General features: G+C 53.6%; 6 protein-coding genes and 1 pseudogene across 6 annotated transcripts; all 7 read right to left on the reverse strand.

Annotated features, from left to right (window-relative positions):
• Positions 1-2,907: 2,907 nt before the first annotated feature.
• Positions 2,908-4,034, reverse strand: LOC136101860 (inositol 1,4,5-trisphosphate receptor-interacting protein-like 1). Its single transcript, XM_065838360.2, has one exon. It carries the CDS (start codon positions 4,017-4,019, stop codon positions 2,961-2,963), a length of 1,059 nt encoding a protein of 352 aa, XP_065694432.1. The 5' UTR covers positions 4,020-4,034; the 3' UTR covers positions 2,908-2,960.
• Positions 4,035-6,746: 2,712 nt separating this feature from the next.
• Positions 6,747-7,761, reverse strand: LOC136102305 (inositol 1,4,5-trisphosphate receptor-interacting protein-like 1; annotated as a pseudogene).
• Positions 7,762-9,141: 1,380 nt separating this feature from the next.
• On the reverse strand, positions 9,142-10,448 carry LOC136101855 (uncharacterized). Its single transcript, XM_065838354.2, has one exon. It carries the CDS (start codon positions 10,446-10,448, stop codon positions 9,180-9,182), a length of 1,269 nt encoding a protein of 422 aa, XP_065694426.1. The 3' UTR covers positions 9,142-9,179.
• A 1,032-nt stretch (positions 10,449-11,480) lies between these two features.
• LOC136102306 (uncharacterized) lies at positions 11,481-12,430 on the reverse strand. The gene is given in 2 exon segments (XM_065839283.1): positions 11,481-11,788; positions 11,791-12,430. Coding segments are annotated over 2 exon segments (948 nt in total).
• A 1,418-nt stretch (positions 12,431-13,848) lies between these two features.
• On the reverse strand, positions 13,849-14,925 carry LOC136101857 (inositol 1,4,5-trisphosphate receptor-interacting protein-like 1). The gene has a single exon (XM_065838356.2). It carries the CDS (start codon positions 14,905-14,907, stop codon positions 13,849-13,851), a length of 1,059 nt encoding a protein of 352 aa, XP_065694428.1. The 5' UTR covers positions 14,908-14,925.
• Positions 14,926-18,076: 3,151 nt separating this feature from the next.
• On the reverse strand, positions 18,077-19,108 carry LOC136102307 (inositol 1,4,5-trisphosphate receptor-interacting protein-like 1). Its single transcript, XM_065839284.1, has one exon. It carries the CDS (start codon positions 19,106-19,108, stop codon positions 18,077-18,079), a length of 1,032 nt encoding a protein of 343 aa, XP_065695356.1.
• A 1,380-nt stretch (positions 19,109-20,488) lies between these two features.
• LOC136101861 (uncharacterized) lies at positions 20,489-21,798 on the reverse strand. The gene has a single exon (XM_065838361.2). The coding sequence runs from the start codon at positions 21,796-21,798 to the stop codon at positions 20,527-20,529; it is 1,272 nt and encodes a 423-aa protein (XP_065694433.1). The 3' UTR covers positions 20,489-20,526.
• Between the last annotated feature and the right edge of the window lie 2,115 nt (positions 21,799-23,913).

The following is a 23,913-nucleotide window of genomic DNA, read 5'->3' on the forward strand; positions in this document are numbered from 1 at the left end:
TAGAAGGTGTTTGATTTGAAGAGTCCCACCTCCAGGTATTGTGCTTTGGTTTCTTTCTAAATGGCCAAATAATTAAAAAATAAAATAAGTGAGGAATTTTTACTATAAGCACGTATAGGGGAAGGCTTTGGTATAAATGACGCTGAAGAGAAGGGTAAAATGTTCTTGAGGTCCTCCAGTGTTCAGGGGAACCTACAATTAAGCACTTGTAACAGTTTAAAAGCTCGTACAATCTTCTACATTGCTACTTATCTGCCACCTGTTCCTAAAAGTGAACTCTTGTTACAGTAAAAGGGTAAAAGTTGCAGGAAAACAAGGTGTAAACAGGAAGAAGTAAGACTGATGAATATTCAGATTCATAAAGCCAAATCAACCATCATGAATATTTTACCCAACCCTGCCTAAAACAGAAGGCAGAATTTTCCTCAGTTTGCTCTTTACCAACTTGGTAAGTTCTTTCTCTTCTAAGAAAGCATCCAGTTTCCAATTGCAATCTCTGTCATTTACATGGTCAGTGATTTTTATTTCTGTCTACCTGGTTTTTTTTTATTATATTTTGGAGTAGTTGAAAGCATTGGCCGGCAGGCAAACATTTATCATGATTGTCTTACAGATGGATTGGTTGGATCAGAAACAAAAAAAAAATATTTAAATCTGTCATTGCATACTGAAGTATTTACAATCTATATCTACACATTTTGTAGGCAAAGTCTATTGCAGTTCAGGTCTGAATGTGATATATTTAATTATATTGTTCTCAGTGCAGAAGGAACTTGGTGCCAATTCTTAAAAAGAGATTAGTGTCATCCTGAGGACTGTCTATCAGTGACGAAGCTTCTGGCAATTCAGTGTATTTATAAGTACTCTGGGGAAGGGAGATGAACAGTGAGGTATCAGTGTTTGCTGCATCCTTGTTAAAACTCAAATCTAAAAGCCAACTGGAAAGAGCTACAGCTGGGTATTTTTGAGGCTCTCTCTATAACAAACAGGCAAAAAATGGATGATGTCAATACGTCCACGGTAACATGCATGGGGGAAAGATAACCTTGGTTCTACTGATAGGGCAATGGGTTCTGAATGAAGTGATCAGCACTCAGGGGAGTGATGCTGGGAGCCATTTATTAATAGTTCCCTAAAAGCATCAGTTTGCGACTTCAGTAGTAATCACAATGATGAATCAGATAATAGGAATTATTGGGGAAAGGAGCAAGAAGAAAACCTCTTCAGATTTATGCTGACAAGATGTGCAGCATGGCCACAGCTAGCACAGAGGACACCAGCTTCAAGAGGGATGCTACAGACTATCAGAGATGAGGAAAAGGGCATGTAACAGAATATTTCATCTTGAATAAAAGACAAAAGAGGATCACAGAATCACAGAATGATAGGGATTGGAAGGGACCTCCGTCCAATGGTTGAGAACCCTCTCAACCATTGGAGGAAGTTTTCATAATATCCAATCTAATCCTGCCCTGATGCAAATTAAGGCCATTTCCTCTTGTCCTTTCATTTGCTTACCTGAGAAAAGAGACCAACATCCATCTCTCCACAACGTCCTTTCAGGTAGATGTAGATAACTATACAGTCTCACCTCAGCCTCCCATTCTGCAGGGTCAACAACCACAGTTCACAGAATCACAGAATCAGAGAATGCCAGGGATTGGAAGGGACCTTGAAAGATCATCCAGTCCAATCCCCCTGCCAGAGCAGGAACACCTAGATCAGGTTACGCAGGAAGGTGTCCAGGCAGGTTTTGAACGTCTCCAGAGAAGGAGACTCCGCAACCTCCCCGGGCAGCCTGTTCCAGTGTTCTGTCACCCTCACTGTGAAGAAGTTTCTCCTCCTATTTAAGTGGAACCTCTTATGTTCCCGTTTGCACTCATTGCCCCTTGTCTTATCATTGGTTGTCACCAAGAAGAGCCTGGCTTCATCCTCCTGACACTCACCCTTTACGTATTTATAAACAGGAATGAGGTCACCCCTCAGTCTCCTCCAAGCTGAAGAGACCCAGCTCCCCCTCAGCCTTTCCTCACACGGGAGATGCTCCGCTCCCTTCATCATCTTTGTGGCCCTGTGCTGGACTCTGTCCAGCAGTTCCCTGTCCTTCTTGAACTGAGGGGCCCAGAACTGGACACAATATTCCAGATGTGGTCTCACCAGGGCAGAGCAGAGGGAAAGGAGAACCTCTCTCGACCTACTAACCACCCCCCTTCTAATACACCCCAGGATGCCATGGGACTTCCTGGCCACAAGGGCACAGTGCTGGCTCATGGTCATCCTGCTGTCCACCAGGACCCCCAGTTCTCTCAGAAGCCTTGTGCTCCATGCTCTACACCGGCTTCTCTGCTCTTCTTGGACACCCTTTGGCACCTCAAGGTCTTTCTTGTAGTGAGAGGCCCAAAACTGAGCACAATGTTCAAGGCGCAGCCTCACAGGTGCCAACCCAAGCTCCACAGATGCAGAACACTTCCCAAAAAGACAGATCTGAGCAGCACACGAGGGGACCAGAGAATTAATTCTTTTGGTTGCTTTGCTTGGGTGTGTAGCTCTTGCTTCATCTACTAAACTGTCTTAGATTAACCCTCAATGTTTCCCACTTTAGCTTTCTGATTCTCCCCGCCCTGCCACTGGGGAAAGTGACTGAGCAGCTGTATGGCAGCTGAGCTGCCAGCAACCCGTGCCCACCTTCCCAAAAATCCTGATTCAGGCAGACACAGTGTTTGCCCAAACACAACATTTATTGGCAGCTTTAAACAGAGGAAAGGTCCCAGAAGGAAGGGAACGGACTGTGTCAAAGAGTGTGGGTGGTCGCTGTCCAGCTGGTAACAGAGTCTCTGTCACAAGCCTGCTTGCAATGGTCTCTTCAGCGTCTTCAAGCCTGGCCCGGTTCCTGAAGAACTGCACCTCTGCCGTACCACAGTTCTCTGGCCGCTCCTGCTGCTGCCAGCACTGGCCTGTGCCTACTCGATGCTCAGGATGGTGTCCGAGCCATCTTGCTGCACCCCAAACATCACCTCAATCAGGAGGGTGTTAGAGGAACGGTCGGTCAGCCGGAGCTTGCAGGAGCGCCTGGAGGGCAGCACTATTAGACGCCGGCGTGTGGACTGAGGCAAAACCACCCAGGCTGCTTTCACCAGTATCTGGAACCAGCGGGTGGTTTTCTCGATGTCCAGGTGGTTGCCAGTGCACAGGGTGTCTAGCAGGCTGGCACTCTGATTTTGCCTCAGCTCCTCCTTGCAGCAGTGCAGGAAGCACAGCATGTCCTCCCTCCTGCAGGTGCACTCCAGCTCCACGCGGAGCCTGGCCTTCCTCGCCGGCATCGCCTCCACGGTGTCCATCTCCAGGTGGAAGGAGTGCCCACGGGGGTGCTTCAGGGGCACGAGCAGACGGTAGACAGCGTGATCCTCACAGGGGCTCACACCATCCATGTCATTGCCCACTGCGATGGCAGGCTTTGGTCGTGGCATGAAAGCATTCCTGGAAAGTTTTTGGCATGTACGGAGAAGTTCATCCACCAGCTCTACCACCGTCGTGAGTGATTCTGGCACGTCCAGGAGGCGCTGGGCCGAAATCGTGCCCACATTCAGTGCAACACTGAGATTTTCTTCTTCCTCCTTCTTCTCCACGTGCAACCTGGAATTGTCCTCGCTGCTGCTGGCTGTCTGATTGCTGGCCGTCTGATTGCTGGCTGTCTGATGGCTCCTTTTCCTGAGCCACCAGCAGAGCCCAAAGAGCAGCACCAGGCCTGCAGCAACAGCCCAGAACTGCCAGTGCTGCAAGGCAGTGAGGAACAGGGATGCCCAGGCAGAGACGCTCTGCTGCTGGTTCCTCAGCTCCTGGTTCCTCAGCTCCTGGTCCCTCTCCTCTATCTCTTTCCACAACCGAGCCATCTCCCAGTTCAGCATCTCCTCGCGCTGCTTCATGCGCTCGCGCGTCTCCGCATCCTGTTCATAGCCAACCAACTGCACATTCTGGATCAGAATTTGCAAAAGGTTGATGAAAATGTCCTTGAGAGCCATGGTCTGCAGGAGAAGAGAGAGAAGGGTCTCAGTGGGGCTGGGCGGGAGGGAGTGAGCTGGCAGCAGGGGGAACGGAGCCGGGGGCCGCAGGGAGCTGGGGGCAGGCAGGAGCGGGGCCGAGGCAGCTGGGAGGCAGCAAGGGCTGCGCCAGCCCCGAAGCGGCGGCTCCGTGCCCTGCCCAAGGTGCTCCCGCGAGCGGCCGGGCCCTCCGTGCAGGGCGAGAACCCACCCCCGGGGGCCACGTTTCTGCCCCGGCCCCGTCCAGCCCGGCCTCCCCCCGCCTGCACACTCACCGCTGGCCCAGGCCGGACTGGGGCAGCGCTGCTGCTGGCACCCCTGATAACCGCCCCGTGGGGACTCGTCCCCTGTGATGTCACAGGCGCCAGAGCGCGTCACAGACACGTCCGCCCGCCACGCGGCCCTTCGGCCCACAGCGCAGCTGCCCTGGTGTCCCGGGGAAGGCCGGGCCAGGGTTAAAAGTGTCTCACTGCAGCTTGTGAGGTGCTTTATGTTGGGTTGTTATCCTCTGCCTGCCAATGGCAATCTCATAACAATAGGATATCTCTGGTTTGAAGGGGCCCACGAGGCCTATCTAGGCCAAGCCCTGACTCTGCACCAGGCCGGCTTCAAGTGAAAACACAGATTCACAGAATCATTTCAGCTGGAAAAGACCCTTAAGATTATTGTCTCCAACCGCAAATCTCACACTGCCAACTCCACCAATAAACTGTGGCTCTAACGGCAACATCTACACAATTTTTACATAGCTCCAGTCATGGTGCCTCAAGCACTTCCCCGGCTAGCTGGTTCCAGTGGTGGAGAACCCTTTCAATGGAGAAAGTTTTCCTAATATCTGGTCTAATCCTGCCCTGACACAACATAAGGCTATTTTCTCTTGTCCTGTCTTTTGTTACCTGAGAAAAGAGACCAACTACCATCTCTCCACAATCTCTTTGCAGGTAGACGTAGATAACCATACGGTCTTCCCTCGGCCTCCCATTCTCCAGATTTATATAACCCCAGTTCCCTCAGAAGACTTTTGCTCCAGACCCTTCACCAGCTTCTCTGCTCTTCTTTGGACACCCTCTGGCACCTCAGTATCTTTCCTGTAGTGAGGGGCCCAAAACTGAACACCATGTTCGAGCTGCAGCCTCACTGGTTCCAACCCAAGGCCCCGAGGGGCAGAACGCTTACCAAAAAGAGGTGTCTGATCAGCAGACCGCAGGAGTGGTGAATGAACTATTTAGTTTGTTTTCCTTGGACGTGTAGCTCTTGCTTTACCTACTAAAGTGTCTTAGATCTACCCACAATTTTTCCCATTTTGGCTTTCAGATTCTCCCCACCCTGCCACTGGGGGAAAGTGACTGAGCAGCTCTGTGATGTCTAGCTGCCTCCTGGGATTAAGCCATGAAAGCTAAGAATCATCGAAGCCCAGAGAATCACTGAAACCAGAGCCCTCTGTCTAAGCTCCTCTGCAAAAAGCTCAACAATTTGGGGGCAGCTGAACTGTCGGGACCTTATAACTGTGTTCTCCATCAAACTGGAACACAGACGCTCACAGATGCAGTGTTTGTGTGTTAAACAAGTGATTGGTTGAAATCTTTGCACAGGGTAAAGCTCTCAGGGGGTCTGGAGTCTCTTGAAGAGGGTGGGCTTCCACTGGCCAGGTGGTAAAGCCGTCTTCTCTGCAACCCTCCTTGCAACGGCCTGTTCAGCTGCATCATATTCCATCCTCTGACGTCTTCTTCTGCTGTGGCGAACACGTGCAGGCTGATACTGCCCCAGGGGACACAGCTCTGCACCCTGGAAAGCTGTGGACCCCTGTGATCCGAGGCAGTTGGACTCCAGCTGCCACTACATGGCAAGGGATTGTGTATCCAGCTCCAGGCACAAAGAAGGGAGTGCTGTTCAGGGGAAGCTGCTTTCCCACCTGAGCCTGTCACACCACAGAGCAACAAGCAATGTGCAGAGTTGTGGAGGGGATGAGTTATTCCCCTTGCGTCAATGGAGGAGACCAGACGGCTGAGGGAGCCTTGGTTACGGAGCCAATGAAAGCAGAGTCCACCGCATCAGGCCTTCCGCACAATGCTCCTCAACTCTGGGGCTGCTGAGCTGCCAGAACCCTGTGCCCACGTTCCCCTACAAACCGTTGCATGGACACTCACTGGCAATGAAACATTTCTTGGAGATCTCACACAGGGTAATGTCCAGGAGGGAAGGGCGTCTCCTGAAGAGGGCTGGCGGTCACTGTCCAGGTGGCAATGCCATCTCTGTCACAAGCCTCCTTGCAATGGCCTCGTCCGCTGCATTGGATCCCACTCCCCAGCGTGTGCTTTTGCTCTGGAGAACATGTGAAGGAGCAATTCCCTGTGGCAACAGAGCCGCGTCTTGTCCACGTTCAGCGTGCTCTGTTCTTCATCACCAGCTCCCCAGGGAGTGTCTGGGGCGGTCACATCCCGTACCACAACCCCAGTGAACACATGGAGGCACATCAGTGGTGCTTCTCATTTGGGAATGTCTAGGCCCTGGTGAAATCACCACCTAAAACGCAACAGAGTGACAGAAAAGCCTGGTAAAAGTCATCTTTGCAACCACTGCAGTCACCACCTGCTGCTTTGCTGAGGGGACTGTCTGGGGAATGATGCTGCTGCTCTTGTTTTCCCTTTCCTTTCTGTCTCCCGCTGCAGCCTCTTCAGCCACCTCACAGGTGCCGACGCTGACCTCTGCCTACTCCATGGTCACAAATGTGTCTGAGTTGTCTTGCTGCACCGCCGAGACCAGCTCAATGGAGAGGGATGTCTCAAAGGCAGTGGTCATCCTGAGCTTGCGGAAGCGTGGGGATGGCAGCACCGTGAGCTTGCATGTGGCTGACTGAAGCACGGCAATGCAGGCTGCTGTCATCAGCTCCTGGAGCCAGAACGCGGTTTTCTGCATGTCGAGATATGGGCCGGTGCAGAGGGTCTGCAGGAGGCTGGCTTCCTGACGGCCCCTCAGCTCGTCCTCGGGGTGGTGGATGAAGCAGAGCATGTCTCCCAGCTTCTGCTCCCTTATGCACATGCACTCCAGTTCCACACGCAGGCGGGAGTTCCTCAGCGGCATCTCCCCGTCGGTGCCCAGCTCGAGATGGAAGGAGTGCCCAGGGGGCGGCTTCAGGGGCACAAGCAGGCGGTAGACAAAGTCTTCTCCAAGAGCACTCTGGCTTTCCAGGAAGCCACCCAGCCCGAAAGCAGGCTGCAGGTATGGCATGAACTCATTGCCAGAGAGGACTCGGCAGACACAGAGAAGGTCATTCACCAGGTCTTCCACCACGGTGCATGGTTCTTCCCTTTTTGGCAGTGGTCACAAGGGGTACTCCCACTGAAACCTCTCCATACAGAAGGGGTCTTCCTTCTATTCCGCTTCCTCTTCCAGGCTTCTGCAGCTGCCAAGCTTGCTGCTGCTGGCTGGCTGATGGCTCCTTTTCCTGAACCACCAGCAGAGCCCAAAGAGCAGCACCAGGCCTCCAGCAAGCCCAGAACTGCCAGTGCTGCAAGGCAGCGAGGAACAGGGATGCCCAGGCAGAGACGCTCTGCTGCTGGTTCCTCTGCTCTATCTCCTGCCACAGCTGACTCATTTCACGGTTCAGCATCTCCTCACACTGCTGCATGCGCTCGTGCGTCTCCTCATCCAGCTCCTCGTTCACCACTTCCGTATTTTCTCTTATCCTGTCTTTTGTTACCTGAGAAAAGCCACCAACACCCATCTCTCCACAACGTCCTTTCAGGTAGATGTAGATAACTATACGGTCTCACCTCAGCCTCCCATTCTGCAGGGTCAACAACCACAGTTCACAGAATCACAGAACCAAAGAATGCCAGGGATTGGAAGGGACCTTGAAAGATCATCCAGTCCAATCCCCCTACCGGAGCAGGAACACCTAGATCAGGTTACACAGGAATGTGTCCAGGCAGGTTTTGAATGTCTCCAGAGAAGGAGACTCCGCAACCTCCCCGGGCAGCCTGTTCCAGTGTTCTGTCACCCTCACTGTGAAGAAGTTTCTCCTCCTATTTAAGTGGAACCTCTTATGTTCCCGTTTGCACTCATTGCCCCTTGTCTTATCATTGGTTGTCACCAAGAAGAGCCTGGCTTCATCCTCCTGACACTCACCCTTTACGTATTTATAAACAGGAATGAGCTCACCCCTCAGTCTCCTCCAAGCTGAAGAGACCCAGCTCCCCCTCAGCCTTTCCTCACACGGGAGATGCTACGCTCCCTTCATCATCTTTGTGGCCCTGCGCTGGACTCTGTCCAGCAGTTCCCTGTCCTTCTTGAACTGAGGGGCCCAGAACTGGACACAATATTCCAGATGTGGTCTCACCAGGGCAGAGCAGAGGGAAAGGAGAACCTCTGTCGACCTACTAACCACCCCCCTTCTAATACACCCCAGGATGCCATGGGACTTCCTGGCCACAAGGGCACAGTGCTGGCTCATGGTCATCCTGCTGTCCACCAGGACCCCCAGTTCTCTCAGAAGCCTTGTGCTCCACGCTCTACACCGGCTTCTCTGCTCTTCTTGGACACCCTTTGGCACCTCAAGGTCTTTCTTGTAGTGAGAGGCCCAAAACTGAGCACAATGTTCAAGGTGCAGCCTCACAGGTGCCAACCCAAGCTCCACAGAGGCAGAACACTTCCCAAAAAGACAGATCTGAGCAGCACACAAGGGGAGCAGAGAATTAATTCTTTTGGTTGCTTTGCTTGGGTGTGTAGCTCTTGCTTCATCTACTAAACTGTCTTAGATCAACCCTCAATGTTTCCCACTTTAGCTTTCTGATTCTCCCTGCCCTGCCACTGGGGAAAGTGACTGAGCAGCTGTATGGCAGCTGAGCTGCCAGCAACCCGTGCCCACCTTCCCAAAAATCCTGATGCAGGCAGACACAGTGTTTGCCCAAACACAACATTTATTGGCAGCTTTAAACAGAGGAAAGGTCCCAGAAGGAAGGGAACGGACTGTGTCAAAGAGCGTGGGTGGTCGCTGTCCAGCTGGTAACAGAGTCTCTGTCACAAGCCTCCTTGCAATGGTCTCTTCAGCGTCTTCAAGCCTGGCCCGGTTCCTGAAGAACTGCACCTCTGCCGTACCACAGTTCTCTGGCCGCTCCTGCTGCTGCCAGCACTGGCCTGTGCCTACTCGATGCTCAGGATGGTGTCCGAGCCATCTTGCTGCACCCCAAACATCACCTCAATCAGGAGGGTGTTAGAGGAACGGTCGGTCAGCCGGAGCTTGCAGGAGCGCCTGGAGGGCAGCACTATTAGACGCCGGCGTGTGGACTGAGGCAAAACCACCCAGGCTGCTTTCACCAGTATCTGGAACCAGCGGGTGGTTTTCTCGATGTCCAGGTGGTTGCCAGTGCACAGGGTGTCTAGCAGGCTGGCACTCTGATTTTGCCTCAGCTCCTCCTTGCAGCAGTGCAGGAAGCACAGCATGTCCTCCCTCCTGCAGGTGCACTCCAGCTCCACACGGAGCCTGGCCTTCCTCGCTGGCATCGCCTCCACGGTGTCCATCTCCAGGTGGAAGGAGTGCCCACGGGGGTGCTTCAGGGGCACGAGCAGACGGTAGACAGCGTGATCCTCACAGGGGCTCACACCATCCATGTCATTGCCCACTGCAATGGCAGGCTTTGGTCGTGGCATGAAAGCATTCCTGGAAAGTTTTTGGCATGTACGGAGAAGTTCATCCACCAGCTCTACCACCGTCGTGAGTGATTCTGGCACGTCCAGGAGGCGCTGGGCCGAAATCGTGCCCACATTCAGTGCAACACTGAGATTTTCTTCTTCCTCCTTCTTCTCCACGTGCAACCTGGAATTGTCCTCGCTGCTGCTGGCTGTCTGATTGCTGGCCGTCTGATTGCTGGTTGTCTGATGGCTCCTTTTCCTGAGCCACCAGCAGAGCCCAAAGAGCAGCACCAGGCCTGCAGCAACAGCCCAGAACTGCCAGTGCTGCAAGGCAGTGAGGAACAGGGATGCCCAGGCAGAGACGCTCTGCTGCTGGTTCCTCAGCTCCTGGTTCCTCAGCTCCTGGTCCCTCTCCTCTATCTCTTTCCACAACCGAGCCATCTCCCAGTTCAGCATCTCCTCGCGCTGCTTCATGCGCTCGCGCGTCTCCGCGTCCTGTTCATATCCAACCAACTGCACATTCTGGATGAGAATTTGCAAAAGGTTGATGAAAATGTCCTTGAGAGCCATGGCCTGCAGGAGGAGAGAGAGAAGGGTCTCAGTGGGGCTGGGCGGGAGGGAGTGAGCTGGCAGCAGGGGGAACGGAGCCGGGGGCCGCAGGGAGCTGGGGGCAGGCAGGAGTGGGGCCGAGGCAGCTGGGAGGCAGCAAGGGCTGCGCCAGCCCAGGCGGCGGCTCCGTGCCCTGCCCAAGGTGCTCCCGCGAGCGGCCGGGCCCTCCATGCAGGGCGAGAACCCACCCCCGGGGGCCACGTTTCTGCCCCGGCCCCGTCCAGCCCGGCCTCCCCCTGCCTGCACACTCACCGCTGGCCCAGGCCGGACTGGGGCAGCGCTGCTGCTGGCGCCCCTGATAACCGCCCCGTGGGGACTCGTCCCCTGTGATGTCACAGGCGCCAGAGCGTGTCACAGACACGTCCGCCCGCCATGCGACCCTTCGGCCCACAGCGCAGCTGCCCTGGTGTCCCAGGGAAGGCCGGGCCAGGGTTAAAAGTGTCTCACTGCAGCTTGTGAGGTGCTTTATGTTGGGTTGTTATCCTCTGCCTGCCAATGGCAACCTCATAACAATAGGATATCTCTGGTTTGAAGGGGCCCACGAGGACCATCTAGGCCAAGCCCTGCCTCCGCACCAGGCCGGCTTCAAGTGAAATCACGATTCGCTGTGGGACAGGATTTGGCTGGCCTCAGCAAATCTCCCAGCACTTATCAATTGGTAAAAGGAGATGTGCTGGAACTTGTTGGTCACAGGCCATGGGAAGGATAAAGGCAAGAACCTTACTTAGAAGGAATAGAGAGGGTTAATTCTATGTTTAGAAAAGGTTCACAAGTTAGTAATATTGCCCTGTAAAAGAGGGACTCTTGTTCTTGCACAGGGAAGATTGCTTGAGTTAAGGTAGTAACTGTTTGAGAAAATGTCTTAGCATCAGCCAGTCTGTGAATGTTTAGTGTGCAGTGTAGACCAATCAGCCTGTAACACGGTAACAGAAACACCAATCAGCTCGAAGCATGTTGCCAAGGAAAAGTATAAATGTATGTGAAGTACACTAATAAAGCGGACATTTTGTTTGCATCAAACTGCGTCCCGTCTCTCAATCGTGGCAATTCACAGAATCATTTCAGCTGGAAAAGACCCTTAAGATTATTGTCTCCAACCGCAAATCTCACACTGCCAACTCCACCAATAAACCGTGCCTCTGACGGCAACATCTACACAATTTTTACATAGCTCCAGTCATGGTGCCTCAAGCACTTCCCCGGCTAGCTGGTTCCAGTGGTGGAGAACCCTTTCAATGGAGAAAGTTTTCCTAATATCCAGTCTAATCCTGCCCTGACACAACATAAGGCTATTTTCTCTTGTCCTGTCTTATGTTCGGTTTTCTGCATGTCGAGGTACGGGCCGGTGCAGAGGGTCTGCAGGAGGCTGGCTTCCTGACGGCCCCTCAGCTCGTCCTCGGGGTGGTGGATGAAGCAGAGCATGTCTCCCAGCTTCCGCTCCCTTATGCACATGCACTCCAGTTCCACACGCAGCTGGGAGTTCCTCAGCGGCATCTCCCCGTCGGTGCCCGCTCGAGATGGAAGGAGTGCCCGGGGGGCGGCTTCAGGGGCACAAGCGTGCGGTAGACAAAGTCTTCTCCAAGAGCACTCTGGCTTTCCAGGAAGCCACCCAGCCCGAAAGCAGGCTGCAGGTACGGCATGAACTCATTGCCAGAGAGGACTCGGCAGACACAGAGAAGGTCATTCACCAGGTCTTCCACCACGGTGCATGGTTCTTCCCTTTTTGGCAGTGGCCGCAAGGGGTACTCCCACTGAAACCTCTCCCTACAGAAGGGGTCTTCCTTCTCTTCCACTTCCTCTTCCAGGCTTCTACAGCTGCCATGCTTGCTGCGGCTGGCTGGCTGATGACTCCTTTTCCTGAAGCAGCAGCAGAGCCCAAAGAGCAGGACCAGGCCTCCAGCAACAGCCCAGAACTGCCAGTGCTGCAAGGCAGCGAGGAACAGGGATGCCCAGGCAGAGACGCTCTGCTCCTGGTTCCTCAGCTCCCGGTCCCTCTGCTCTATCTCCTGCCACAGCTGACTCATTTCACGGTTCAGCATCTCCTCACACTGCTGCATGCGCTCGTGCGTCTCCTCATCCAGCTCCTCGTTCACCACTTCTGTATTTTCTCTTGTCCTGTCTTTTGTTACCCGAGAAAAGCCACCAACACCCATCTCTCCACAACGTCCTTTCAGGTAGATGTAGATAACTATACGGTCTCACCTCAGCCTCCCATTCTGCAGGGTCAACAACCACAGTTCACAGAATCACAGAACCAAAGAATGCCAGGGATTGGAAGGGACCTTGAAAGATCATCCAGTCCAATCCCCCTGCCAGAGCAGGAACACCTAGATCAGGTTACACAGGAATGTGTCCAGGCAGGTTTTGAATGTCTCCAGAGAAAGAGACTCCGCAACCTCCCCGGGCAGCCTGTTCCAGTGTTCTGTCACCCTCACTGTGAAGAAGTTTCTCCTCCTATTTAAGTGGAACCTCTTATGTTCCCGTTTGCACTCATTGCCCCTTGTCTTATCATTGGTTGTCACCAAGAAGAGCCTGGCTTCATCCTCCTGACACTCACCCTTTACGTATTTATAAACAGGAATGAGCTCACCCCTCAGTCTCCTCCAAGCTGAAGAGACCCAGCTCCCCCTCAGCCTTTCCTCACACGGGAGATGCTCCGCTCCCTTCATCATCTTTGTGGCCCTGCGCTGGACTCTGTCCAGCAGTTCCCTGTCCTTCTTGAACTGAGGGGCCCAGAACTGGACACAATATTCCAGATGTGGTCTCACCAGGGCAGAGCAGAGGGAAAGGAGAACCTCTCTCGACCTACTAATCACCCCCCTTCTAATACACCCCAGGATGCCATGGGACTTCCTGGCCACAAGGGCACAGTGCTGGCTCATGGTCATCCTGCTGTCCACCAGGACCCCCAGTTCTCTCAGAAGCCTTGTGCTCCATGCTCTACACCGGCTTCTCTGCTCTTCTTGGACACCCTTTGGCACCTCAAGGTCTTTCTTGTAGTGAGAGGCCCAAAACTGAGCACAATGTTCAAGGTGCAGCCTCACAGGTGCCAACCCAAGCTCCACAGAGGCAGAACACTTCCCAAAAAGACAGATCTGAGCAGCACACAAGGGGAGCAGAGAATTAATTCTTTTGGTTGCTTTGCTTGGGTGTGTAGCTCTTGCTTCATCTACTAAACTGTCTTAGATCAACCCTCAATGTTTCCCACTTTAGCTTTCTGATTCTCCCCGCCCTGCCACTGGGGAAAGTGACTGAGCAGCTGTATGGCAGCTGAGCTGCCAGCAACCCGTGCCCACCTTCCCAAAAATCCTGATGCAGGTAGACACAGTGTTTGCCCAAACACAACATTTATTGGCAGCTTTAAACAGAGGAAAGGTCCCAGAAGGAAGGGAACGGACTGTGTCAAAGAGCGTGGGTGGTCGCTGTCCAGCTGGTAACAGAGTCTCTGTCACAAGCCTCCTTGCAATGGTCTCTTCAGCGTCTTCAAGCCTGGCCCGGTTCCTGAAGAACTGCACCTCTGCCGCACCACAGTTCTCTGGCCGCTCCTGCTGCTGCCAGCACTGGCCTGTGCCTACTCGATGCTCAGGATGGTGTCCGAGCCATCTTGCTGCACCCCAAACATCACCTCAATCAGGAGGGTGTTAGAGGAACGGTCGGTCAGCCGGAGCTTGCAGGAGCGCCTGGAGGGCAGCACTATTAGACGCCGGCGTGTGGACTGAGGCAAAACCACCCAGGCTGCTTTCACCAGTATCTGGAACCAGCGGGTGGTTTTCTCGATGTCCAGGTGGTTGCCAGTGCACAGGGTGTCTAGCAGGCTGGCACTCTGATTTTGCCTCAGCTCCTCCTTGCAGCAGTGCAGGAAGCACAGCATGTCCTCCCTCCTGCAGGTGCACTCCAGCTCCACACGGAGCCTGGCCTTCCTCGCCGGCATCGCCTCCACGGTGTCCATCTCCAGGTGGAAGGAGTGCCCACGGGGGTGCTTCAGGGGCACGAGCAGACGGTAGACAGCGTGATCCTCACAGGGGCTCACACCATCCATGTCATTGCCCACTGCGATGGCAGGCTTTGGTCGTGGCATGAAAGCATTCCTGGAAAGTTTTTGGCATGTACGGAGAAGTTCATCCACCAGCTCTACCACCGTCGTGAGTGATTCTGGCACGTCCAGGAGGCGCTGGGCCGAAATCGTGCCCACATTCAGTGCAACACTGAGATTTTCTTCTTCCTCCTTCTTCTCCACGTGCAACCTGGAATTGTCCTCGCTGCTGCTGGCTGTCTGATTGCTGGCCGTCTGATTGCTGGCTGTCTGATGGCTTCTTTTCCTGAGCCACCAGCAGAGCCCAAAGAGCAGCACCAGGCCTGCAGCAACAGCCCAGAACTGCCAGTGCTGCAAGGCAGTGAGGAACAGGGATGCCCAGGCAGAGATGCTCTGCTGCTGGTTCCTCAGCTCCTGGTTCCTCAGCTCCTGGTCCCTCTCCTCTATCTCTTTCCACAACCGAGCCATCTCCCGGTTCAGCATCTCCTCGCGCTGCTTCATGCGCTCGCGCGTCTCCGCATCCTGTTCATAGCCAACCAACTGCACATTCTGGATCAGAATTTGCAAAAGGTTGATGAAAATGTCCTTGAGAGCCATGGTCTGCAGGAGAAGAGAGAGAAGGGTCTCAGTGGGGCTGGGCGGGAGGGAGTGAGCTGGCAGCAGGGGGAACGGAGCCGGGGGCCGCAGGGAGCTGGGGGCAGGCAGGAGCGGGGCCGAGGCAGCTGGGAGGCAGCAAGGGCTGCGCCAGCCCCGACGGCGGCGGCGGCTCCATGCCCTGCCCAAGGTGCTCCCGCGAGCGGCCGGGCCCTCCGTGCAGGGCGAGAACCCACCCCCGGGGGCCACGTTTCTGCCCCGGCCCCGTCCAGCCCGGCCTCCCCCCGCCTGCACACTCACCGCTGGCCCAGGCCGGACTGGGGCAGCGCTGCTGCTGGCGCCCCTGATAACCGCCCCGTGGGGACTCGTCCCCTGTGATGTCACAGGTGCCAGAGCGCATCACAGACACGTCCGCCCGCCATGCGACCCTTCGGCCCACAGCGCAGCTGCCCTGGTGTCCCGGGGAAGGCCGGGCCAGGGTTAAAAGTGTCTCACTGCAGCTTGTGAGGTGCTTTATGTTGGGTTGTTATCCTCTGCCTGCCAATGGCAACCTCATAACAATAGGATATCTCTGGTTTGAAGGGGCCCACGAGGACCATCTAGGCCAAGCCCTGCCTCCGCACCAGGCCGGCTTCAAGTGAAATCACGATTCGCTGTGGGACAGGATTTGGCTGGCCTCAGCAAATCTCCCAGCACTTATCAATTGGTAAAAGGAGATGTGCTGGAACTTGTTGGTCACAGGCCATGGGAAGGATAAAGGCAAGAACCTTACTTAGAAGGAATAGAGAGGGTTAATTCTATGTTTAGAAAAGGTTCACAAGTTAGTAATATTGCCCTGTAAAAGAGGGACTCTTGTTCTTGCACAGGGAAGATTGCTTGAGTTCAGGTAGTAACTGTTTGAGAAAATGTCTTAGCATCAGCCAGTCTGTGAATGTTTAGTGTGCAGTGTAGACCAATCAGTCTGTAACACGGTAACAGAAACACCAATCAGCTCGAAGCATGTTGCCAAGGAAAAGTATAAATGTATGTGAAGTACACTAATAAAGCGGACATTTTGTTTGCATCAAACTGCGTCCCGTCTCTCAATCGTGGCAATTCACAGAATCATTTCAGCTGGAAAAGACCCTTAAGATTATTGTCTCCAACCGCAAATCTCACACTGCCAACTCCACCAATAAACCGTGCCTCTAACGGCAACATCTACACAATTTTTACATAGCTCCAGTCATGGTGCCTCAAGCACTTCCCCGGCTAGCTGGTTCCAGTGGTGGAGAACCCTTTCAATGGAGAAAGTTTTCCTAATATCCAGTCTAATCCTACCCTGACACAACATAAGGCTATTTTCTCTTGTCCTGTCTTTTGTTACCTGAGAAAAGAGACCAACAACCATCTCTCCACAATGTCTTTGCAGGTAGACGTAGATAACCATACGGTCTTACCTCAGCCACCCGTTCTCCAGATTTATACATCCCCAATTTCCTCAGAAGACTTTTGCTCCAGACCCTTCACCAGCTTTTCTGCTCTTCTTTGGACACCCTCTGGCACCTCAGTGTCTTTCCTGTAGTGAGGGGCCCAAAACCGAACACCATGTTCGAGTTGCAGCCTCACTGGTTCCAACTCAAGGCCCCGAGGGGCAGAACGCTTACCAAAAAGAGGTGTCTGATCAGCAGACCGCAGGAGTGGTGAATGAACTATTTAGTTTGTTTTCCTTGGACGTGTAGCTCTTGCTTTACCTACTAAAGTGTCTTAGATCTACCCACAATTTTTCCCATTTTGGCTTTCTCCCCACCCTGCCACTGGGGGGAAAGTGACTGAGCAGCTCTGTGATGTCTAGCTGCCTCCTGGGATTAAGCCATGAAAGCTGAGAATCATCGAAGCCCAGAGAATCACTGAAACCAGAGCCCTCTAAGCTCCTCTGCAAAAAGCTCAACAATTTGGGGGCAGCTGAACTGTCGGGACCTTATAACTGTGTTCTCCGTCAAACTGGAACACAGACGCTCACAGATGCAGTGTTTGTGTGTTAAACAAGTGATTGGTTGAAATCTTTGCACAGGGTAAACCTCCCAGAGGGTCTGGAGTCTCTTGAAGAGGGTGGGCTTCCACTGGCCAGGTGGTAAAGCCGTCTTCTCTGCAACCCTCCTTGCAACGGCCTGTTCAGCTGCATCATATTCCATCCTCTGACGTCTTCTTCTGCTGTGGCGAACACGTGCAGGCTGATACTGCCCCAGGGGACACAGCTCTGCACCCTGGAAAGCTGTGGACCCCTGTGATCCGAGGCAGTTGGACTCCAGCTGCCACTACATGGCAAGGGATTGTGTATCCAGCTCCAGGCACAAAGAAGGGAGGAGTGCTGTTCAGGGGAAGCTGCTTTCCCACCTGAACCTGTCACACCACAGAGCAACAAGCAATGTGCAGAGTTGTGGAGGGGATGAGTTATTCCCCTTGCGTCAATGGAGGAGACCAGACGGCTGAGGGAGCCTTGGTTACGGAGCCAATGAAAGCAGAGTCCACCGCATCAGGCCTTCCACACAATGCTCCCCAACTCTGGGGCTACTGAGCTGCCAGCACCCTGTGCCCACGTTCCCCTACAAACCGTTGCATGGACACTCACTGGCAATGAAACATTTCTTGGAAATCTCACACAGGGTGATGTCCAGGAGGGAAGGGCGTCTCCTGAAGAGGGCTGGCGGTCACTGTCCAGGTGGCAATGCCATCTCTGTCACAAGCCTCCTTGCAATGGCCTCGTCCGCTGCATTGGATCCCACTCCCCAGCGTGTGCTTTTGCTCTGGAGAACATGTGAAGGAGCAATTCCCAGTGGCAACAGAGCCGCGTCTTGTCCACGTTCAGCGTGCTCTGTTCTTCATCACCAGCTGCCCGGGGAGTGTCTGGGGCGGTCACATCCCGTACCACAGCCACAGTGAACACACTTAGGCACATCAGTGGTGCTTCTCATTTGGGAATGTCAGGGCCTGGTGAAATCACCACCTAAAACGCAACAGAGTGACAGAAAAGCCTGGTAAAAGTCATCTTTGCAACCACTGCAGTCACCACCTGCTGCTTTGCTGAGGGGACTGTCTGGGGAATGATGCTGCTGCTCTTGTTTTCCCTTTCCTTTCTGTCTCCCGCTGCAGCCTCTTCAGCCACCTCACAGGTGCCGACACTGACCTCTGCCTACTCCATGGTCACAAATGTGTCTGAGTTGTCTTGCTGCACCGCCAAGACCAGCTCAATGGAGAGGGATGTCTCAAAGGCAGTGGTCATCCTGAGCTTGCAGTAGCGTGGGGATGGCAGCACCGTGGGCTTGCATGTGGCTGACTGAAGCACGGCAACGCAGGCTGCTGTCATCAGCTCCTGGAGCCAGAAGGCGGTTTTCTGCATGTCGAGGTATGGGCCGGTGCAGAGGGTCTGCAGGAGGCTGGCTTCCTGACGGCCCCTCAGCTCGTCCTTGGGGTGGTGGATGAAGCAGAGCATGTCTCCCAGCTTCTGCTCCCTTATGCACATGCACTCCAGTTCCACACGCAGCTGGGAGTTCCTCAGCGGCATCTCCCCTTCGGTGCCCAGCTCGAGATGGAAGGAGTGCCCGGGGGGCGGCTTCAGGGGCACAAACAGGCGGTAGACAAAGTCTTCTCCAAGAGCACTCTGGCTTTCCAGGAAGCCACCCAGCCCGAAAGCAGGCTGCAGGTATGGCATGAACTCATTGCCAGAGAAGACTCGGCAGACACAGAGAAGGTCATTCACCAGGTCTTCCACCACGGTGCATGGTTCTTCCCTTTTTGGCAGTGGCCGCAAGGGGTACTCCCACTGAAACCTCTCCATATAGAAGGGGTCTTCCTTCTCTTCCACTTCCTCTTCCAGGCTTCTGCAGCTGCCAAGCTTACTGCTGCTGGCTGGCTGATGGCTCCTTTTCCTGAACCACCAGCAGAGCCCAAAGAGCAGCACCAGGCCTCCAGCAACAGCCCAGAACTGCCAGTGCTGCAAGGCAGCGAGGAACAGGGATGCCCAGGCAGAGACGCTCTGCTCCTGGTTCCTCAGCTCCCGGTCCCTCTGCTCTATCTCCTGCCACAGCTGACTCATTTCGCGGTTCAGCATCTCCTCACACTGCTGCATGCGCTCGTGTGTCTCCTCATCCAGCTCCTCGTTCACCACTTCTGTATTTTCTCTTGTCCTGTCTTTTGTTACCCGAGAAAAGCCACCAACACCCATCTCTCCACAACGTCCTTTCAGGTAGATGTAGATAACTATACGGTCTCACCTCAGCCTCCCATTCTGCAGGGTCAACAACCACAGTTCACAGAATCACAGAACCAAAGAATGCCAGGGATTGGAAGGGACCTTGAAAGATCATCCAGTCCAATCCCCCTGCCAGAGCAGGAACACCTAGATCAGGTCGCACAGGAATGTGTCCAGGCAGGTTTTGAATGTCTCCAGAGAAGGAGACTCCGCAACCTCCCCGGGCAGCCTGTTCCAGTGTTCTGTCACCCTCACTGTGAAGAAGTTTCTCCTCCTATTTAAGTGGAACCTCTTATGTTCCAGTTTGCACTCATTGCCCCTTGTCTTATCATTGGTTGTCACCAAGAAGAGCCTGGCTTCATCCTCCTGACACTCACCCTTTACGTATTTATAAACATGAATGAGGTCACCCCTCAGTCTCCTCCAAGCTGAAGAGACCCAGCTCCCCCTCAGCCTTTCCTCACACGGGAGATGCTCCGCTCCCTTCATCATCTTTGTGGCCCTGCGCTGGACTCTGTCCAGCAGTTCCCTGTCCTTCTTGAACTGAGGGGCGCAGAACTGGACACAATATTCCAGATGTGGTCTCACCAGGGCAGAGCAGAGGGAAAGGAGAACCTCTGTCGACCTACTAACCACCCCCCTTCTAATACACCCCAGGATGCCATGGGACTTCCTGGCCACAAGGGCACAGTGCTGGCTCATGGTCATCCTGCTGTCCACCAGGACCCCCAGTTCTCTCAGAAGCCTTGTGCTCCACGCTCTACACCGGCTTCTCTGCTCTTCTTGGACACCCTTTGGCACCTCAAGGTCTTTCTTGTAGTGAGAGGCCCAAAACTGAGCACAATGTTCAAGGTGCAGCCTCACAGGTGCCAACCCAAGCTCCACAGAGGCAGAACACTTCCCAAAAAGACAGATCTGAGCAGCACACAAGGGGAGCAGAGAATTAATTCTTTTGGTTGCTTTGCTTGGGTGTGTAGCTCTTGCTTCATCTACTAAACTGTCTTAGATCAACCCTCAATGTTTCCCACTTTAGCTTTCTGATTCTCCCTGCCCTGCCACTGGGGAAAGTGACTGAGCAGCTGTATGGCAGCTGAGCTGCCAGCAACCCGTGCCCACCTTCCCAAAAATCCTGATGCAGGCAGACACAGTGTTTGCCCAAACACAACATTTATTGGCAGCTTTAAACAGAGGAAAGGTCCCAGAAGGAAGGGAACGGACTGTGTCAAAGAGCGTGGGTGGTCGCTGTCCAGCTGGTAACAGAGTCTCTGTCACAAGCCTCCTTGCAATGGTCTCTTCAGCGTCTTCAAGCCTGGCCCGGTTCCTGAAGAACTGCACCTCTGCCGTACCACAGTTCTCTGGCCGCTCCTGCTGCTGCCAGCACTGGCCTGTGCCTACTCGATGCTCAGGATGGTGTCCGAGCCATCTTGCTGCACCCCAAACATCACCTCAATCAGGAGGGTGTTAGAGGAACGGTCGGTCAGCCGGAGCTTGCAGGAGCGCCTGGAGGGCAGCACTATTAGACGCCGGCGTGTGGACTGAGGCAAAACCACCCAGGCTGCTTTCACCAGTATCTGGAACCAGCGGGTGGTTTTCTCGATGTCCAGGTGGTTGCCAGTGCACAGGGTGTCTAGCAGGCTGGCACTCTGATTTTGCCTCAGCTCCTCCTTGCAGCAGTGCAGGAAGCACAGCATGTCCTCCCTCCTGCAGGTGCACTCCAGCTCCACACGGAGCCTGGCCTTCCTCGCCGGCATCGCCTCCACGGTGTCCATCTCCAGGTGGAAGGAGTGCCCACGGGGGTGCTTCAGGGGCACGAGCAGACGGTAGACAGCGTGATCCTCACAGGGGCTCACACCATCCATGTCATTGCCCACTGCGATGGCAGGCTTTGGTCGTGGCATGAAAGCATTCCTGGAAAGTTTTTGGCATGTACGGAGAAGTTCATCCACCAGCTCTACCACCGTCGTGAGTGATTCTGGCACGTCCAGGAGGCGCTGGGCCGAAATCGTGCCCACATTCAGTGCAACACTGAGATTTTCTTCTTCCTCCTTCTTCTCCACGTGCAACCTGGAATTGTCCTCGCTGCTGCTGGCTGTCTGATTGCTGGCCATCTGATTGCTGGTTGTCTGATGGCTCCTTTTCCTGAGCCACCAGCAGAGCCCAAAGAGCAGCACCAAGCCTGCAGCAACAGCCCAGAACTGCCAGTGCTGCAAGGCAGCGAGGAACAGGGATGCCCAGGCAGAGACGCTCTGCTGCTGGTTCCTTAGCTCCTGGTTCCTCCGCTCCTGGTCCCTCTCCTCTATCTCTTTCCACAACCGAGCCATCTCCCGGTTCAGCATCTCCTCGCGCTGCTTCATGCGCTCACGCGTCTCCGCATCCTGTTCATAGCCAACCAACTGCACATTCTGGATCAGAATTTGCAAAAGGTTGATGAAAATGTCCTTGAGAGCCATGGTCTGCAGGAGAAGAGAGAGAAGGGTCTCAGTGGGGCTGGGCGGGAGGGAGTGAGCTGGCAGCAGGGGTAACGGAGCCGGGGGCTGCAGGGAGCTGGGGGCAGGCAGGAGTGGGGCCGAGGCAGCTGGGAGGCAGCAAGGGCTGCGCCAGCCCCGACGGCGGCGGCTCCGTGCCCTGCCCAAGGTGCTCCCGCGAGCGGCCGGGCCCTCCATGCAGGGCGAGAACCCACCCCCGGGGGCCACATTTCTGCCCCGGCCCCGTCCAGCCCGGCCTCCCCCCGCCTGCACACTCACCGCTGGCCCAGGCCGGACTGGGGCAGCGCTGCTGCTGGCGCCCCTGATAACCGCCCCGTGGGGACTCGTCCCCTGTGATGTCACAGGCGCCCGCCACGTGGCCCTTTGGCCCACAGCGCAGCTGCCCTGGTGTCCCGGGGAAGGCCGGGCCAGGGTTAAAAGTGTCTCACTGCAGCTTGTGAGGTGCTTTATGTTGGGTTGTTATCCTCTGCTGCCAATGGCAATCTCATAACAATAGGATATCTCTGGTTTGAAGGGGCCCACGAGGACCATCTAGGCCAAGCCCTGACTCCGCACCAGGCTGGCTTGAAGTGAAATCACAGATTCACAGAATCATTTCAGCTGGAAAAGACCCTTAAGATTATTGTCTCCAACCGCAAATCTCACACTGCCAACTCCACCAATAAACCGTGCCTCTAACGGCAACATCTACACAATTTTTACATAGCTCCAGTCATGGTGCCTCAAGCACTTCCCCGGCTAGCTGGTTCCAGTGGTGGAGAACCCTTTCAATGGAGAAAGTTTTCCTAATATCCGGTCTAATCCTGCCCTGACACAACATAAGGCTATTTTCTCTTGTCCTGTCTTTTGTTACCTGAGAAAAGAGACCAACAACCATCTCTCCACAATCTCTTTGCAGGTAGACGTAGATAACCATATGGTCTTACCTCAGCCACCCGTTCTCCAGATTTATACAACCCCAATTCCCTCAGAAGACTTTTGCTCCAGACCCTTCACCAGCTTCTCTGCTCTTCTTTGGACACCCTGTGGCACCTCAGTATCTTTCCTGTAGTGAGGGGCCCAAAACCGAACACCATGTTCGAGCTGCAGCCTCACTGGTTCCAACTCAAGGCCCCGAGGGGCAGAACGCTTACCAAAAAGAGGTGTCTGATCAGCAGACAACAGGAGTGATGAATGAACTATTTAGTTTGTTTTCCTTGGACGTGTAGCTCTTGCTTTACCTACTAAAGTGTCTTAGATCTACCCACAATTTTTCCCATTTTGGCTTTCTCCCCACCCTGCCACTGAGGGGAAAGTGACTGAGCAGCTCTGTGATGTCTAGCTGCCTCCTGGGATTAAGCCATGAAAGCCGAGAATCATCGAAGCCCAGAGAATCACTGAAACCAGAGCCCTCTGCCTTTTGCTTGAGACCCTTCACCAGTTTCTCTGTTCCTCTTCTCTGCTGTCCACCGGGACTCCCAGATCCCTTTCCCCTACACTGCTCTCCAACAGGTTATTCACCAACTTATACTTGAACCTGGGGTTGTTCTTGCCTATACAGAAGAGTCTACACTTGCTCTTATTATATTTCATTAAATTTTTCCCCACCCAACTCTCCAGCCTGTCCAGGTCTCGCTGGATGGCAGCACAGCCTTCTGGAGTCTCAGCCACTCCTCCCAGTTTTGTGTCATCAGCAGGATGATAGGTCAGACATGTTTGTTGTCATGGATGTTATATAGAAAATCTATATGGAATGGCTATTTGTTATATTTTATAAAACCAGGCATAGGAGATACCCATGAAAATTAACACCTGGAAAACTGAAAATAAGCCAGCATAAGAACTTTTTAAAATAATACATTGCTAAGTCATAGTCCTTTCTAGACAAAATAAGAAATTAAACATTACCAGTTTTTAGAAGGGGACTGAGCAAATTCTTGATGAGTGTGAAAACTTACAATGATTCAATATTAAGATCCAGAAGCAAAATTTGGCACAGAAGATTTATGAACTCCAGACTGCTCTAAATAATGAAGGTGAAGTATGGCCGGAGTCCTTCTGTGTCTGCCCTGAGTTTCCTGAAGCACCAGTAGAAGTAGAATATTAGGAGCATAATCCTGTCTATTTTGCTCTTTAAAATTGCTTACTAGAAATGAAAACTATTGGAAAAAATGAAACACAATTTTTCTTTGTTTTGTAGGTGACAAAGCTATCAGCCCAGTGATTTGCCTGTAATATTCACACAGGCACAGGAGAAGCAAAGTAGCAAGAAAATCACTGTGATTTTTATTCTTTGCTTTTTTTCACAAACAC

This window comes from Patagioenas fasciata, chromosome 5 (assembly GCF_037038585.1).
Source record: "Patagioenas fasciata isolate bPatFas1 chromosome 5, bPatFas1.hap1, whole genome shotgun sequence".
In the NCBI taxonomy this organism is placed as follows: Eukaryota; Metazoa; Chordata; class Aves; order Columbiformes; family Columbidae; genus Patagioenas; species Patagioenas fasciata.